Source organism: Setaria italica, chromosome VI, assembly GCF_000263155.2.
Source record: "Setaria italica strain Yugu1 chromosome VI, Setaria_italica_v2.0, whole genome shotgun sequence".
In the NCBI taxonomy this organism is placed as follows: Eukaryota; Viridiplantae; Streptophyta; class Magnoliopsida; order Poales; family Poaceae; genus Setaria; species Setaria italica.
The window spans coordinates 23898475-23913111 of NC_028455.1; the positions used below are offsets into that span (position 1 = coordinate 23898475).

Sequence of the window (14637 nt, forward strand, 5' to 3'; positions counted from 1 at the left end):
TCCTTCTTTTCTCTTTTTAATGATCTCTTAACTCTGATCCCTGCGATTTGTGAAAAGTAATTTGAGCCGGTGGGCGGATGCATGCCCTCGTCGCTTCCAACTTGTCCGCTCTCGTATTCGTACACTTTCTCGTCATTAAGCCACACTTGCTGCTCCGGACTTTCGTAGCCACATCGCTCCAACGTAAGACTGAAGTTATGCTGTTTGCCCAGGTTATAGTTCCGATCTGCCCGAAAACCAGGGGGGGTGTTTTGAGGCGTGGGGTGGGGGGCTGTCTGGTTTGCCGAGTGTCCTACGTGGACACTCAGTAAACGATTTATTTGCCGAGTGTCCAACTTAGGACACTCCGCAAATTTTTTTTGAAAAAAAATTAAAAAATATCTAACAGTTTCAAAAAAATACCAAATTTTCACACGAACTAATATATATTCTCTGTTGATTATACAAAAAGTTTTGTAGTCAAACCAAACTCGACCGTCACTTCGACTCTAAATCTTATCGAATCCTCTCAAAGTTACTATTCTTCTTCTGAGATGCTTCGGTTTGTAATCATTGTACATGATGAAATGTGCAAAACCTTCTCAATTTTTTTCCACAGCCTCCACGTATTATATCATCACATCATGATAAATCTCATGATTTTCAGACTTTGCTTGTTTTTTTACAATTTAAAAATACTACTGCCACACGTTCATGGTCGTGTTTCTTGAACAAGATGTTCGAAATTTCTTTTCATTTCATGGGTCAGGTCTCAAATTGGGCCAAATAACATGAATATCATTTTTCTACTCATTTTGTTCCATAATTTGAATTACTTGCAGTTCAAATTTGACTTATACCAAAATTTTCCTTGAAATGCAATTAATTAAATAAATATAGCAAATAAATCCAAAAATATACCAAATTTTAACATGGAGTACCACATGTTGTATGTGGGGAGTAGAAAAAATTTCATGGTGAAAAGAGGAAAAAAATTATTTTTTGCCGAGTGTCAAAAAAAACACTAGGCAAACGCCCCTCTTTGCCGAGTGTTTTTTTTTGACACTCGGCAAACCCCCCTCTTTGCCGAGTGTTTTTTTTGACACTCGGCAAAGAGAGTAATTTGCCGAGTGTTTTTTATTTGACACTCGGCAAAGCCCCGATTTGTCGAGTGTATTTTTTTTGCCGAGTGTTTTTGGCTTGGCACTCGGCGAAGAGCTATTGCCGAGTGCTTGAAAAAAACCACTCGGCAAAAAAAATACACTCGGCAACTTTTAACTTTCCCGTAGTGAGTATAAGGAACGAAAGAGATGACCTGTGCTGCTGCTGATGGAGTGATCTCTCTGATCACCACAGATAACCATAAGATCTTGCACAATCACCAAAAAAAGTCAAAACAGATCTTATAGAACTCAGACCAAAAATTGCTGGCCAAAAGACCTACCAATTTCTTATCTCCCAATCTTACTTGAAAATTTAACTTTATTTAGAATCAAAAGAATGCAAGAAAATCAAGGAATTTTTTTAAAAAATAGTAGAATTGGAGACATCCTTAATGAATATGTTATTGTGATCAAAGCACAATCGATAATTCAGGTAACCAGTCCCTATTAGCTGCAAATCGACGAACGAAATCATACTGAGCACACAGCCTCTCGACGGATATATGGGTGAGACATTTCACCGAACAGGAACCATATATGGTTATTAAGCTAAAATGTCTAGACTTGATCAAAATTACAAGTACATATAATGGAAGCTGTGTTTCAGTGCTCAGCTCATAGAATGGACAGTGGATACAGACCTCCCCGTGAAGCAAAAAGAGCAAGGAATCCCCGCTCAAACCCTCATGCGTCATCGCCCCTACCTCGATGCCCGCGTGGCTGCTCCAAGCTTTGTGCGTCAACTCCATCCGTCGGACCTGAGCAGCGCCAACACAGTAAAAGGATCTGAGGAAATAGTTGGAGGAAATAGTTGAAAAAAAGCAAAAGCAAATACACCGGACCTGTCCACCGCTCATGGTGATGAGGATAAGGATCCTAGCTCCTGAACTACTCCCCTGCGGCCTCCGACGACTGATGGCTGCCCCGGCAAGGCCTCAACGCGACGGTCGGCGATGGATCGGCGAGGGGCGCACGGCAGCGTTATTAGGATGTTTCTCATCACGATGACATTGTTATTAGGATGTTCCGCTAGTTGATCCAAACAGGAGCCAAGGTCTCCCAGGCGAAGTTCCTTGAGCTTCGTGAGATACCTTAGCCCTGACAATTCCTGTTGGTCGCTCCAACCCACAATTCGTAGCAGCTCCAGTTTAGACATCGTTCCATCTTCAAACTTGATAAACACGTCGTCACTTATGAAATGAAGCTCCAGAAGAACGAGACTAGGTAAAGATCCCTCTTTGAAAATGAGCTCCTCTCCCTTGAATGAATCCGATGACATATGTAGAATTGTAAGATTTGGTAGCTTCCCAAGGGCCTGTATGGCATCTTGATTCAGTTCTGTATGCAGAAGGCGTAGCCTCGATAGATTCTGGAGCTGATGGATCCACTCTGTTAATCGGACTACTCGGCCATTCAACTTGAGACTTTCAACCTTTTTTGGAGGTAACAAACTCCCACCCAAAGGACCATCCAACTCATCATTAGTTGTGCCAGTTGACTGACAGAGTTCGCAGATGATTCAGACTATCAATGGCAGACCAGAATTCTTTGCTGTTTGTTTTTCCTATATCCTCTGCTCCTAACTTGCGCAGCCGATAAAGCTGTGCGAACTCTCTTATGCTGCCCTTCCCTTTTCTATGTACTTGGACCTTGTCCAATGTGCACAGGGCATTCAATTTCCCAATCCCTCTCGGAACAGTGAAGAAACTGCCACGGAGGAATTGTAGCTTTCTGAGGTTTTTGACATTGGGCGGCAGTTTCCTTACAAATGTGCGTCTGATATCCAGTGTTTGTAGGTTTGTCAAATTCCCCAAGGAATTAGGCAGCTTGTCTAATCACATGCATCCTCGGAGAGAAAGAAACATTAGGTGGATGAGCTCCCCTATCTGATTAAGATGATATTCCGTGTGTGCCTTGCAAATCCATCACTCGGAGGAACCTCATCTTTTTGGAAATGGAAAATGATCTGCACTCTCCAAAAGCAGTCAATGACCGCACGCACACCATACAAGTCTCCAATTCTTTCAAACACATCCTGATTGTCTATGTTCCAGTTTCTACTAACCGCAAGGTGACGTATTGCGCCTTGTGTGCTGCTGAAACTGCATCCTTCCTCCAGTGTAAAAGCTAGGTTTTCCTCCCGTGCCTTTGAGATGCATATTTGGCGCATGATGTCATGAAGTTGACAAGAGTCAATTTTGCCACTATAAATATTCACATCTTCCCCGGGCAGGATCATACTCCTATCCAGAAGGTCTTCGAAGTACTTGTCACCTACCTCCTCTGCCGTCAAGCCGTGCCTCTCCCTTGCATATCCCTCTGCAACCGACCGCCTGATCAGATGTTTTCGCCTAATTTTGTGGTCCTCTGGAAATATGGACAAGTACAAGAAACGTGACTTCAGATGGTAGGGTAGATCATCATAGCTCCTCACAAGGACTGTTTTTATTGTCCTAAGCTCTGGACTCATCTCTAACTCTGCACTAATCCGATCATTTGTCTTCTTCCATTCAGTGGCAGATTTAGGCTTAGTGGCTAAAAAACCGCCTATTATTGATATTGCTAGGGAAGTCCATCACACTTCTTTATGATTTGCATTGCTTGGACCATCTTTGTGTCCTAGTCATCGATTGGCTTCAGAAAGCCTATATGTAACGCCACTACCGGAAAACTCGGCATTCTTTCCGAAGCTCAGTACCGATTAGTTTTTGACCTGGTACTAATGTGAGTAGTAGCACCGAGTCTAACGGCTAGTTCCTCAGGAGCTCCCGGTGACCCCCTTAGTACGGTTGGGAGCTCCAACCGGAACTAAATGTCACCCATTAGTACCGGGTGGAATCTCCATCTGGTACTAATGTGCCTAACGGCCTTCGCCCGGTACTAATAGGTGACCTTTAGTACCGATTGGAGCTCCCAACCGGTACTAACTTTCCTCCTATAAATCAGGCGTCTTCTTTCTCCTGCCCGAGCCATTTTCTTTAGCTTGGGCTTCATCCAATCATGGCGAAATAGGGGAGGTGCTACCGGAGTTTTGACCATTTCGTGGGAATTTCACTCATTCAAGTGTTCTAAAGGTTAGAAACTTCATCCTCCCTGATACATGGTTAGTATACTAAGTATTATGCTTTAAAGCTACAGTAATTTGTGATTTTTAGAATAAGGTACAATGGAGAAAATTTTTATTTATATGCATGTGTTATTTAGAGCTCATATTTGTGGTTTTTAGAATAAGCTATAATTTTTTGGATGCTATGTTTCATATTAGTCAAAGAAATTGATACGAGGTTAGAGGAATAATTTCATAGTTTAGTCCTTTACAAATATGAGCTAAATAAATTATGGAAAAAAATATAATTTGTTCATATTTTAGTAATTTGCAAATATGAGCGAGATAAATTGTGGTACATAGAGATAATAAGATGAAATAGAGGTATGTAATTAGTCATTTTTAGAATAAGCTACAATGGAGAAACTTTTCATTTATATAATATGTTTGAGCTAAATAAATTGTGGGAAAAAATATAATTTGTTCATAGTTTAGTCATTTGCAAATATGAGCTAAATAAATTATGGTACATAGAGATGGCTACTGCTGCTGGAGGTAGTGGCGATGGTGGGGGCGATCGTCATTCTTCTCGCGGCAAGGGGAAAATCATAGTTGGCTCTCATAATAAGTCGAAGAAAATGAGCACGTGGGAGAGGCCAATGCTTCATTATTTGCAAAGATATCATGAAGATGCTATTGCGGCGGGTCAAGAACCTCCTTTTGGTGGTCGTTATGCTCCATCGCCAGTCCCGGGTGTTTCAGGTCCACTTAGTACTACCGTTGCAGGTGGCACAAATAAACCACAGGATGAGGCTGGGTCAGTGAAACCTTCGTCTTCACCTTCCAAGGATGCTTAAAGTCCTCCTAGATAGTCCTCCTGTGAAGAAAGATACACCACTTGATAAGGTTAAATTTCAAGCTTTTATTAGAAGCATGGAGAAAAAGGTAGAAAAACTACCGCTATCTGACTAAAACCGCTCAATAACAAAATCTTTTCAAAAGAAGAAGACAAGGGGTACAAGTATTCCACAGCTCGGAAACCAATCCAACCAATCCATTGCCTCGCTCCATGTACTTTCGGAGTTTGATTAGAACCTCGCCAAAGATACAAATCTCACAACAGCTCAACTTCGAGGGGAGGATGACATCCCAAAGCACCCTGGGGCTGGTAAATGCAAATTTCAGTTAGTGAAAGAGCTTGTGTGGCCGCAGTTGGTGGACGGTCTTCCAAGGAAGATGTACAAATTGCACCAATGGTACATGGAGGCTTCAACCAATAGTTTACTCATGCTTGAAGTTTGGATTGGAGATCAACATTATTTCCGTGGGGAAGACATTATAAATGTGCCGCTAGAGGAACTCTATTTCCTTTACAATAAAGACGCACTTGACAAGTCACTCATTAGTTTCTGAGTTCTGTAAGTTTTTAATTTGCTCTAACTTCAAAATCTCCGTTCTAGTCATTGTGCGATGTCTTAACTCCTATTCGATTTTGTATCATGCAGGATGGAGATTCAAACTTATCAGAGGAAAGGATACTATGACATCGGCTTCATGGACACGGATATTATAAACGAGTCAACTGACCAAATCGGACCTTGAATTCCTAGACAACCAATACAAGAAGTACATACTTCTACCATACAATTTCAAGTGAGCGTGTTTCCTATCTCTTTTTTTTAACTAGCAGTTAAACATAAGACTAACTAGCTTTAGCTATGCATATATGTACAGCTTCTACTGGATACTCATTATCGCGGTTGATGGAAGCGCGATCTATGTCATGGACTCTTTGAGGAAATCAAGAGACAATACAAAAATCTCATAGACATTCTTAACAAAGCATGGGATCACTTCCGTTGACATCACGTAAGTGAATTCGAGGAACTTGATTTGAAGCCTGAATTCCCGATATGTGTTGAATTTTCACATCTTGTGATACTTCCTTGGATACAAGAAAAAATTCATAACTTCTTCTGCCATATATATAGTGTTTGAGATAGAATCCGGGGAACAATTTATGCGGATACTACGTATGTGAGTTCATCCATAGCTTTGTAGGTCCCAAGCATAAAACCGACCATGAATTCAGAGTACAGATACAAATTTCTTAACAATAAATTAGTTCTAATTGTGCAGACCCATTGGTCTACTATATAATATGTATTGATCTTTTTTTCCAGTTCTAATATATCTAATAATATGTATTGGTCTTTTTATCCGGTCAGAGCTAGAGATTGAACTGCTTATTTGTGTTGGCTATATTTTATTTTAGCCTATTCTGTGCTACGCATATAGGTGCTCCTGTATTAGTGTTAGGTGCTTCTGAATTGTGTTCAAGCTAGGATCCTAAGTCATCCCTACTGCCCATCTGAAAATCCCTACAGCAGAGACTCTGTGTGGATGTATGTTCAAAAGGGACAGTCATGTGTTGTGCAGGTAGGTACTAGTTTCTTTGAAAAAATGCACTGCTTATTATTAACTTGTTGGATGCCCCGTGTATTACAGTATAAGTATTTTGCCGCCTTACTTGAGATTCTAGACTTTGTTAATATCATATGATACAGAAATATAGCCATTTTTGCCTAAAAATTTATTAGCGCCCACAAAGTTTGCTTTATTCGTAAGAACCTGAGATGATGCCAATATTCCTTCATAACAGGTGATAGTGTCTGTTTGGTCAAATGGTCTCACTGGCTATGATCTTTAGACATTAGATGCAGAGTATTATTTTTAATTTGCAGCTTTTATGGGTTGAAGAATGGGTGTATATATAAGGTACGAGTATTTGGGATTTCTTGCTGACTCTCATGATTGTCATGTCTAATCAGTATAGCTTAAATCAGGATAGAACTATATCTGAAATAGAATCAAATTACTACTTCTAATAATAATTACTACATCTAATGTTATGAAAAAGGTTTTATATAAAAAAACTATTTGAATGCGCTAATCTTATATGCAGCAACATCTAGCTGATTCTAGGATTTGAGGGTGAGAGTTTCCATCAATTTGGCCCTTTGGCTACTCTGAAATGTTCCATTTATCTGATTTCAATTAGTATTTCGATTCTTCTTGTCTCATTTTGTATTGTTTCTTATAATTTATTCTGAATAGCTGCACGTCTTTTCTGAATTCAAGTTGTAAACGTTGTCTGAAGCTGAGTCCTTGCAAGGAAAGTTATTTGGCAATGTCTGAGCTGTCATGGCAAAGCCGAGTTACAAAACCAATAAAATGTTAGATACAACATTTGTGTTGATCAACTTGCTTGTTTTTTTACCAATCCAAAAGTGCTTTTAGATGTGAGAGGTGATTTTGTTTCTTCCAGATGATCAGCAACGTGAGACAAGCCTTCTCATTGATACTAAAGCCTAGGTTCTGAGTAATGCAGTACTGCTTGAGCTCTATCTCCTGTGGAACAACATTACCATAAGATGATAGCTGTGTTTGATTTTGCATGTTCGTGCGACTAATGTAGGCTCATGTAAACAGATTCTTCTCTCCTTAGAAAATTTCAGTATACAATGTTAATTGGCTTTGGATTTTTTTAATGCAGATTAAGTGTTGCTAAGAGACCAGGTGACATGTCAAGTTTGGCTTAGTAGAATTGCAATGCCGCGCACATAAACAAATATAAGTATTTTTCCCTTATGTGTTTTTGGGCTTCTCTCAAATATGTTTGCACATATATGGTTACAAGTAGGAGTACATCGATGTGATTCAGATAAAAGAGTTGCAGCTTCAATACATTGCAATCGCCTGGTGCAAAACATTTTAAGGAGATGCAATAATTTCTATGAACAAACGTTAATTATAATGCTTATGTGTGATCTTGACATATGTGCAATTTATGCTTTAGTTTTTTTAGAAAATAATATTTCTATGCTAATTTTGTTCCCGTAATGTTAGCCCGTAGCAACGCACGGGTACAATCCTAGTATTCAATAGAAAAATGCACAACCTTATTTGCACGTCTCAAGTTTTTTATAGCTAAACCGTCTCTTTTGATGCAATACATCTGGATGGAAAGAGTATTTCTTTGTTTACCAGGAATTTTAGAGGGCTTGAGCTTTTGCTCTATACTTGGCCTTTGGACCTAAAGCAGCGGCGGCGCCCCTCAGCGCTGGCCTTTTGTTCTATACTTGGCCTTTGGGCCTAAAGCGCAAGTAGCCGGGGAGCCCGGGCAACGGTCCATGGTTGCCGGGCCTTAGCTCCGCCATTGGTTTAGCTTTAGTAGCAATCAAATATCTGTTCATACTCAAATCACCGTAGTTACCAATGCTCCTAAGACCCTTGGAAATCTTTTTCAGAATTTTGAATCTTTTAATCTTTCATCAAACTTTTAACAAGGATTCGAATATATCTCTTCATTCGAGCATTAACAATCTTGAAGGTAGCATCCAAAATTTATGTCGATGCAATTGTTCCTCTGCACCCTTACATATAATAATTCAAGTGAACTTGTTAGTGTCCGACTAAAACCACATGTTAAACAGCCATTTAGCCCCATCTAGTAACCATGTTTTACACAATCCTTTTTAGACGAACACTGATTCGAAACTTGGAGTTTTGAGGCTCTTTCTGAGTTCATCTTTTCCTTGCCCCATACCAAAATCTGTGAAATTCATATTGAATTGTAGATATTTTTGAAGATCTGTTAGAAAATCCACAAAGACGGGAAGAAATTTGTATAGTCCTGACATTGACCTTAAATAATTTTTAGTTCCCAGTATTTGGACTCGAATGTTTTATGAAGCCGTTTGCATTCAGCATTTATACGCGTAGGATAGGAGCAAAAGCAAGGTTTTTCATCGCTCCATTTACAAAGGAACCCTTGGAAATTAGGTTATGCAAAGCAAGGTTTTTCATCGCTCCATTTACAAAGGAACCCTTGGAAATTAGGTTATTTGCATATTCGTAGAATTGGAGACTTGGAGTGGGTTGGGGCCGTTCGGGCGTGCTGTCTCGACTCTCGACTAACCGAGAGGTGGAAGACGACGCCCTCCAGGCAGCAGAGCAGGAGGGGAGGGGAAGGAGGATGACGATCCGGTTCGTGCTGTTCGTGAACAAGCAGGGCCAGACGCGGCTGGCGCAGTACTACGAGCACCTCTCCCTCGACGAGCGCCGCGCCCTCGAGGGTGAGATCGTCCGCAAGTGCCTCGCCCGCACCGACCAGCAGGTCCGTCCACCCGTTCTCCCCCGCCTTCTTGCCCGCCCCGCTCACTTTCGGGATCCAAGAACCGTTTGTCGATAGTCCGGCCGCGGATCTCGGGCCCAGATCGCCAGATCGGGTGGATGGCGCGCGTCTTCTTGGATCTGGATCGAGATTTAGTTTTTTTTTCCGCACAAGTCCTGTTTCTGGGACCTGCTTCCTGTTTCTGAGACCCACGCTGTATTTGTTCTGATGCAGTGCTCGTTCGTGGAGCACCGGAACTACAAGGTCGTCTACAGGCGCTACGCGTCCCTCTTCTTCCTCGTCGGCGTCGACAACGATGAGGTGTGGATCCCCCCGTGCTCTCCTCTCTCCAATCCGTCTTTGTGGATTTATGAGGTCAATGTCAGGCCAATTAGGCTTTGATTGCAAGTGTGGATGAAGTGAATGTGTTGGAATATCACCTATTGCAGTGTGGGTTCAGCCCTGCCATCGATCTCTGTTTAGCCATAGGTTTGTTCTGAATAAAATGGTTTAATAAGAAAGATTATTTTGCACAACCTTGGAACCACAAATGTTACAGAGGCCTCAAAGCAATGGCTATTGAACTAAGAACCACCTATGCTGCTATTATGCAGATGCAAGTATGAATTTGTTGACTTTACCAATTATTGTGTCACTGATCAAGCAATATTTACTACTGCTAATGAAACTAGAAGTTGTGGTTTTAGCTTGATGCATGGACTTAGCTCTTGTTCATTTAAATTCCTTCAGTGTAAGTTATTAGTGATTCTGTAAGGATGTATCTTGCAGGTTGTACAGAGATCTCAAGGGAATAAACTTTCATGGGATTTTCATAGGTTTATTTTTATGCCTAAGATGTCTTGCTGACACCATTTGTTAGGACTACTTTTTTAGTCACTGTGCGCTAGGGTACTCAAGGGAATTGTTACGAATAGTCTCCACGGTATTAGTCCTACTGAACTAATATCCATGAGTATATGTCACAAGCTCACCATAATACCACATCCTTTTCCTAATAGTTACAGTGTTTTGCAACTCTAAATTTGGTGACTGAATTGTTATCATCCTCTATTGATGAATTTGAATTAGTTTATCACTGATCAAGCAAAGAACTCCTCCATCCATCAGGGTAAGGCGTATTTTGATTTGGAAAAGTCAAGCTTTGCAATTTTTGACCAACAATTGTTTAAATTATGTTTGCAATTAGTGTACAACAATTGCATGAATAGATTTGCATTCAAAGGAATTTAAGATGATGTTGCTTTTGTAGCAATTGAGATTTTATTGCAAAAGAAGTCAAATGTCAAAATCTAGTTTTGAAGACTCTCATAAAATACAGCTTATATGATTTGACTGAGTGAGTATACATTTGTTCAATGAAAGAAACTAGCATGCAATTGGGTTTAGTAGGGATTGATGTGCCAGTAGGTGCGGAGATCTTGAGCGAATCATCACATAGGACTTACAAATGTTAGGGAGGCATTTTTGTTAGTACATTGACTGAATTCTGCAGGATGCAGAAATCTAACGAGCAAAGTTCTTATGATAATATTTCATCATATTTTGATTGGCCCTTTGAAAACTTAATAAACTGAACTCAACTGCTCTGCATACCTATTTATGTCTTGGTTCTGCTGCTTATCTGGTCTTTGTGCATTTCCTAGAATGAATATAGTTGTAATTTTCCAACATTCCTTTTTGTGAATTAGAATTTGATATAGTAGGGCCTCTTGGAAAGTTCTAGTAATGTTACTAAGAAACCTGGGTTTGCAAATAAGTGCTACAAGATTTGTAACGTTTGTAGTAATTTGAATGGTTCCAGTTTTTCTTTGAGCTGTCGAGCATTAGTAGATACGGTGCTTGCACCTTCTCATAAATGAAAATGAGTGCTATATGATTTCTAACTTTTGTTGCTATTTAACTTTATTCCATCCTTTAAGACATCAATCTGTTATGGGTCTAGAGGGCCTAGCCAGGCCGGATGGGCCGCAGGGGCTCAGAGTCGGCCCAAAGGGGGGCGTGCGGTACTGTAGCGTGGCAGCTGCCACGTGCCTGCCTAGGTTATGGATTAGGAAGAGTCTAGAGATAGGTTTGCTTGTAAGTCAAGTCATTAGGATGTCTTGTGAGTCAAGTAGGGTCCTCCCCATAAATATGAGGGGAGATGTAACCGTTGGGAATCAAGTAAAGAATTAAGGGGTAAAACCCTAAAGCTCTCCAGCTCTTAGGCTTCGGCTCCCTCTCCCTCTCTCCCTGCGCCCCCCTCGCCTCCACCATGGCTGCCAGCCACCTCCCCCTCCCTTTAGTGTGTTAGGATCTGAACTGTAACTCTCATCGAGAGGATGGCACTAGGAAGAGTTGGGGCAATTTTCTGGGTTTTCTTTCCACAATACCATGTCCAACCAAGGGTTGGGGATACATATTTATAGCTGGCCTAGCAGCCAACCAGCCAAGCATCAAGGCATATACTAGTCTAAGATGCCTTTTTGATGCTGTCCTATCTAGTCTAAGATGCCTAGGACTGTCCTACCCTAAAAGTAGTCAACAAAGTGGTGCTGCAGCAAGCATATGCTGCAGCCCCACTGTCCTCCATGTCCTCCAGTCAACCAGTACAGCAACTGACCAGCAGCAGGACTAGGACCAGCAGCACAGCAGCTGCAGCCCCACTACTAGGACCAGCAGCAAGACTAGGACCAGCAGCAAGACTTATCCAGCATAGTGCCCTAGGTCCAAGGGGTAGCCCAAAACCCTTACACAATCATTACTAGATAGTAGATTCGTTTTTCATTCCTTGAAATGCAAATTTGAACTAGTCATTTCTTCCCTCTGATACAAAATTTAACAATGTGTCAATTTCATTCCACTTTGCAGAATGAGTTAGCTATCCTTGAATTCATACATCTTTTGGTGGAAACTATGGATCGCCACTTTGGCAATGTGGTAAGCTTTCGTAATCCCAAGTATTGAGTCACTCCGCATTGTAAAATATCTGCATAACTAGTGCTGATGCTACTCTTTTTCTCTCCGTTTTTTGGCCAGTGCGAGCTTGATATAATGTTCCACCTGGAGAAGGTGCACTTCATGCTGGAAGAGATGGTGATGAATGGTTGCATTGTGGAGACAAGTAAACAGAACATCTTGGCACCAATCCAACTCATGGAGAAAGCCTCTTAAAATAGTGATCTTGATCTGTCTAATTTCCCATCCTCAGGCTTCTTAGCACCTTTGCTTGTCCCCTTTCATAGATTTCCCCTCTGTATGCGAAGAGCTAACAATCTCTGTAAGCATGATTTACTGAATTGACCTGATTGCAACCTACCGATATTTTGTGATCTTCTGCATAGTTGTCATCACATTGCACGTGTACAAAAGTATTTGGATTTCAAGAAATGAAATAACAACGACTGATTTATCATGACAAGATTTCTGTATTGCTACGTTTCAATATATTTGCTGCAGATCAGTGCTCTCAACGCTGTCATCTATGCGACAGCCGACAAGGCATACCCAAGCCGCCACAGGATGGCATACCACCTTAGGAACACTGTTGTGTATAATTGCAGAGGTAATGAACAGATGCGCATATTTGGTGATTTTGTCTATGCCATAAATGATCAATAAGACATACTAGCAGTATTTTGTTCTGACGATTATCTAATGCTCCCCCTTTTCAAATTATAAGTCGTTTTGGTTTTTCTAGATATATAGATATACTATGCATCTAGACATAAGATATGTCTAAGTGCATAGCAAACTTTATGAACCAAAAAAGCCAAAACGACCTATAATTTAGGATAGAGGGAGTAGTGGTGAAGTTAGCACATTGTGGTTTTTAGGCTTCAATGAAAATAGATGCAATTGAATGCATATTTTTTGAAATGGTGGCAAAGCGTTGATCTGTTTAAATGCAGTCGCAAATGTTCATCCTGTCACTATAATAGATCATTTCTAATTCCAAGAATATCATACATTGTTTATTCTTGTTGTGTACTAGTGTTTTTGGTCAGAGTTTGTAGGACAATGGTGTGCTTTTCGTATAATTATTATATGGTTTAGCTACATTATTGTGACAAGTATTTTTCCTTTGAAGTAAAGATGTTCTATTAGTAGTTTTATTAAATAATAGTTACATTTCTGTCCTACTACTTGAATAATATTAGAGACCTAGGGGAGATAGTTACGTACTGCATTGACTTTTGAATCTCGAGATTTTGCACAAGCTAGGCGGATTCAAGATGTAATATAGATGCATCAACAGCATCTATTGAACGAATGTATCTAGCGCTAGCTGTTGCTTTTGTTGACAAGGGGCAGCTTGTTTTTGAGTTCTTTCGATGAAAGTTGTAGGTGCAGTTGAATCTTTTCCCAATGCCATCCAACTTTGGTACCCATCTAAGCGCTGTCAAATTTGACACCATTATGCAGACCTTTGATGATAATGGATTTGACAGCATTATGCAGGCCCTTGAGGATAATGGAGGTAAAGGAAATAGTAACTTGATCTGTTTATCATAGGTACGAGTATGACCTTATTCACCTTTGAAGTTTCATAATGTGATTATGAACTCTGTTTTCCTTTTTATTCTACTGCAAAAAGTGTTTGCTGCAATATTTTGATTGTTAACTAGTTTGAAGTATTCCCATCTAATAACATACATGCTAGAGTTTCTTCCAAGGACTTCGATGGCAATTATGCCTTGGACAGTTTAAAGCAGAACTGTTCAAATACCATTTATATCTGTGTTCTTCAAGAAATCAAACAAGAAGGCTTGGAATTTTTGTATTTTATACATCTGAAGAATTGCAGGTTTCGTCTCTGGAGATGAAAGCCCAAGGTTTTCCTGTACTGATGAATTTTTTAATGAACCTGACTGACTATGAACGCTCTATCTGTTTTCCAAGAACACATATGAGATGAGATATCAGCATTGCTGCATTCAAAGACAGAGATACAGAAGTCCGATACGCCTACACCCTGCAGATTAAAATATGGAACATCAAAATGGACAAACGAACACAACAGAGAACATCTCTGAACAAATCAAAATCACCGGAAGTGGGAAACACTACAGAGTTACTAACACACTAGCAAACAAATCAGATTAAATACCCGTGCACGTGTTTTATGCTGCATTTTGAACAAGCATTTGTTCAAGTAATTTGTTTGCGATGATTTTTCAACACTCAAAGAAATTAACAAGTTATTCGATGCATGTTACTTATATAACTAACTCTGTGGTGTTTATATTTGATTATTCAATCAAACTGGATGCAAC

General features: G+C 40.3%; 1 protein-coding gene across 1 annotated transcript; it reads left to right on the forward strand.

The window, feature by feature from the left end:
- The first annotated feature begins 9120 nt into the window (after positions 1-9120).
- LOC101771395 (AP-4 complex subunit sigma) lies at positions 9121-12782 on the forward strand. Its single transcript, XM_004973301.1, has 4 exons — positions 9121-9367; positions 9599-9685; positions 12233-12301; positions 12401-12782. Exons 1-4 carry the CDS (start codon positions 9227-9229, stop codon positions 12533-12535), a joined length of 432 nt encoding a protein of 143 aa, XP_004973358.1. The 5' UTR covers positions 9121-9226; the 3' UTR covers positions 12536-12782.
- Positions 12783-14637: the final 1855 nt, after the last annotated feature.

What these genes read in the sequence shown, in the direction of transcription:
- LOC101771395 (XM_004973301.1), top strand. Translation starts at nt 9,227, where the DNA reads ATGACGATCCGGTTCGTGCTGTTCGTGAACAAGCAGGGCCAGACGCGG. An exon ending in TCGCCCGCACCGACCAGCAG is followed by an intron (nt 9,368 to 9,598) that starts GTCCGTCCACCC and finishes GTTCTGATGCAG; the next exon opens with TGCTCGTTCGTGGAGCACCG. An exon ending in ATCGCCACTTTGGCAATGTG is followed by an intron (nt 12,302 to 12,400) that starts GTAAGCTTTCGT and finishes TTTTTTGGCCAG; the next exon opens with TGCGAGCTTGATATAATGTT.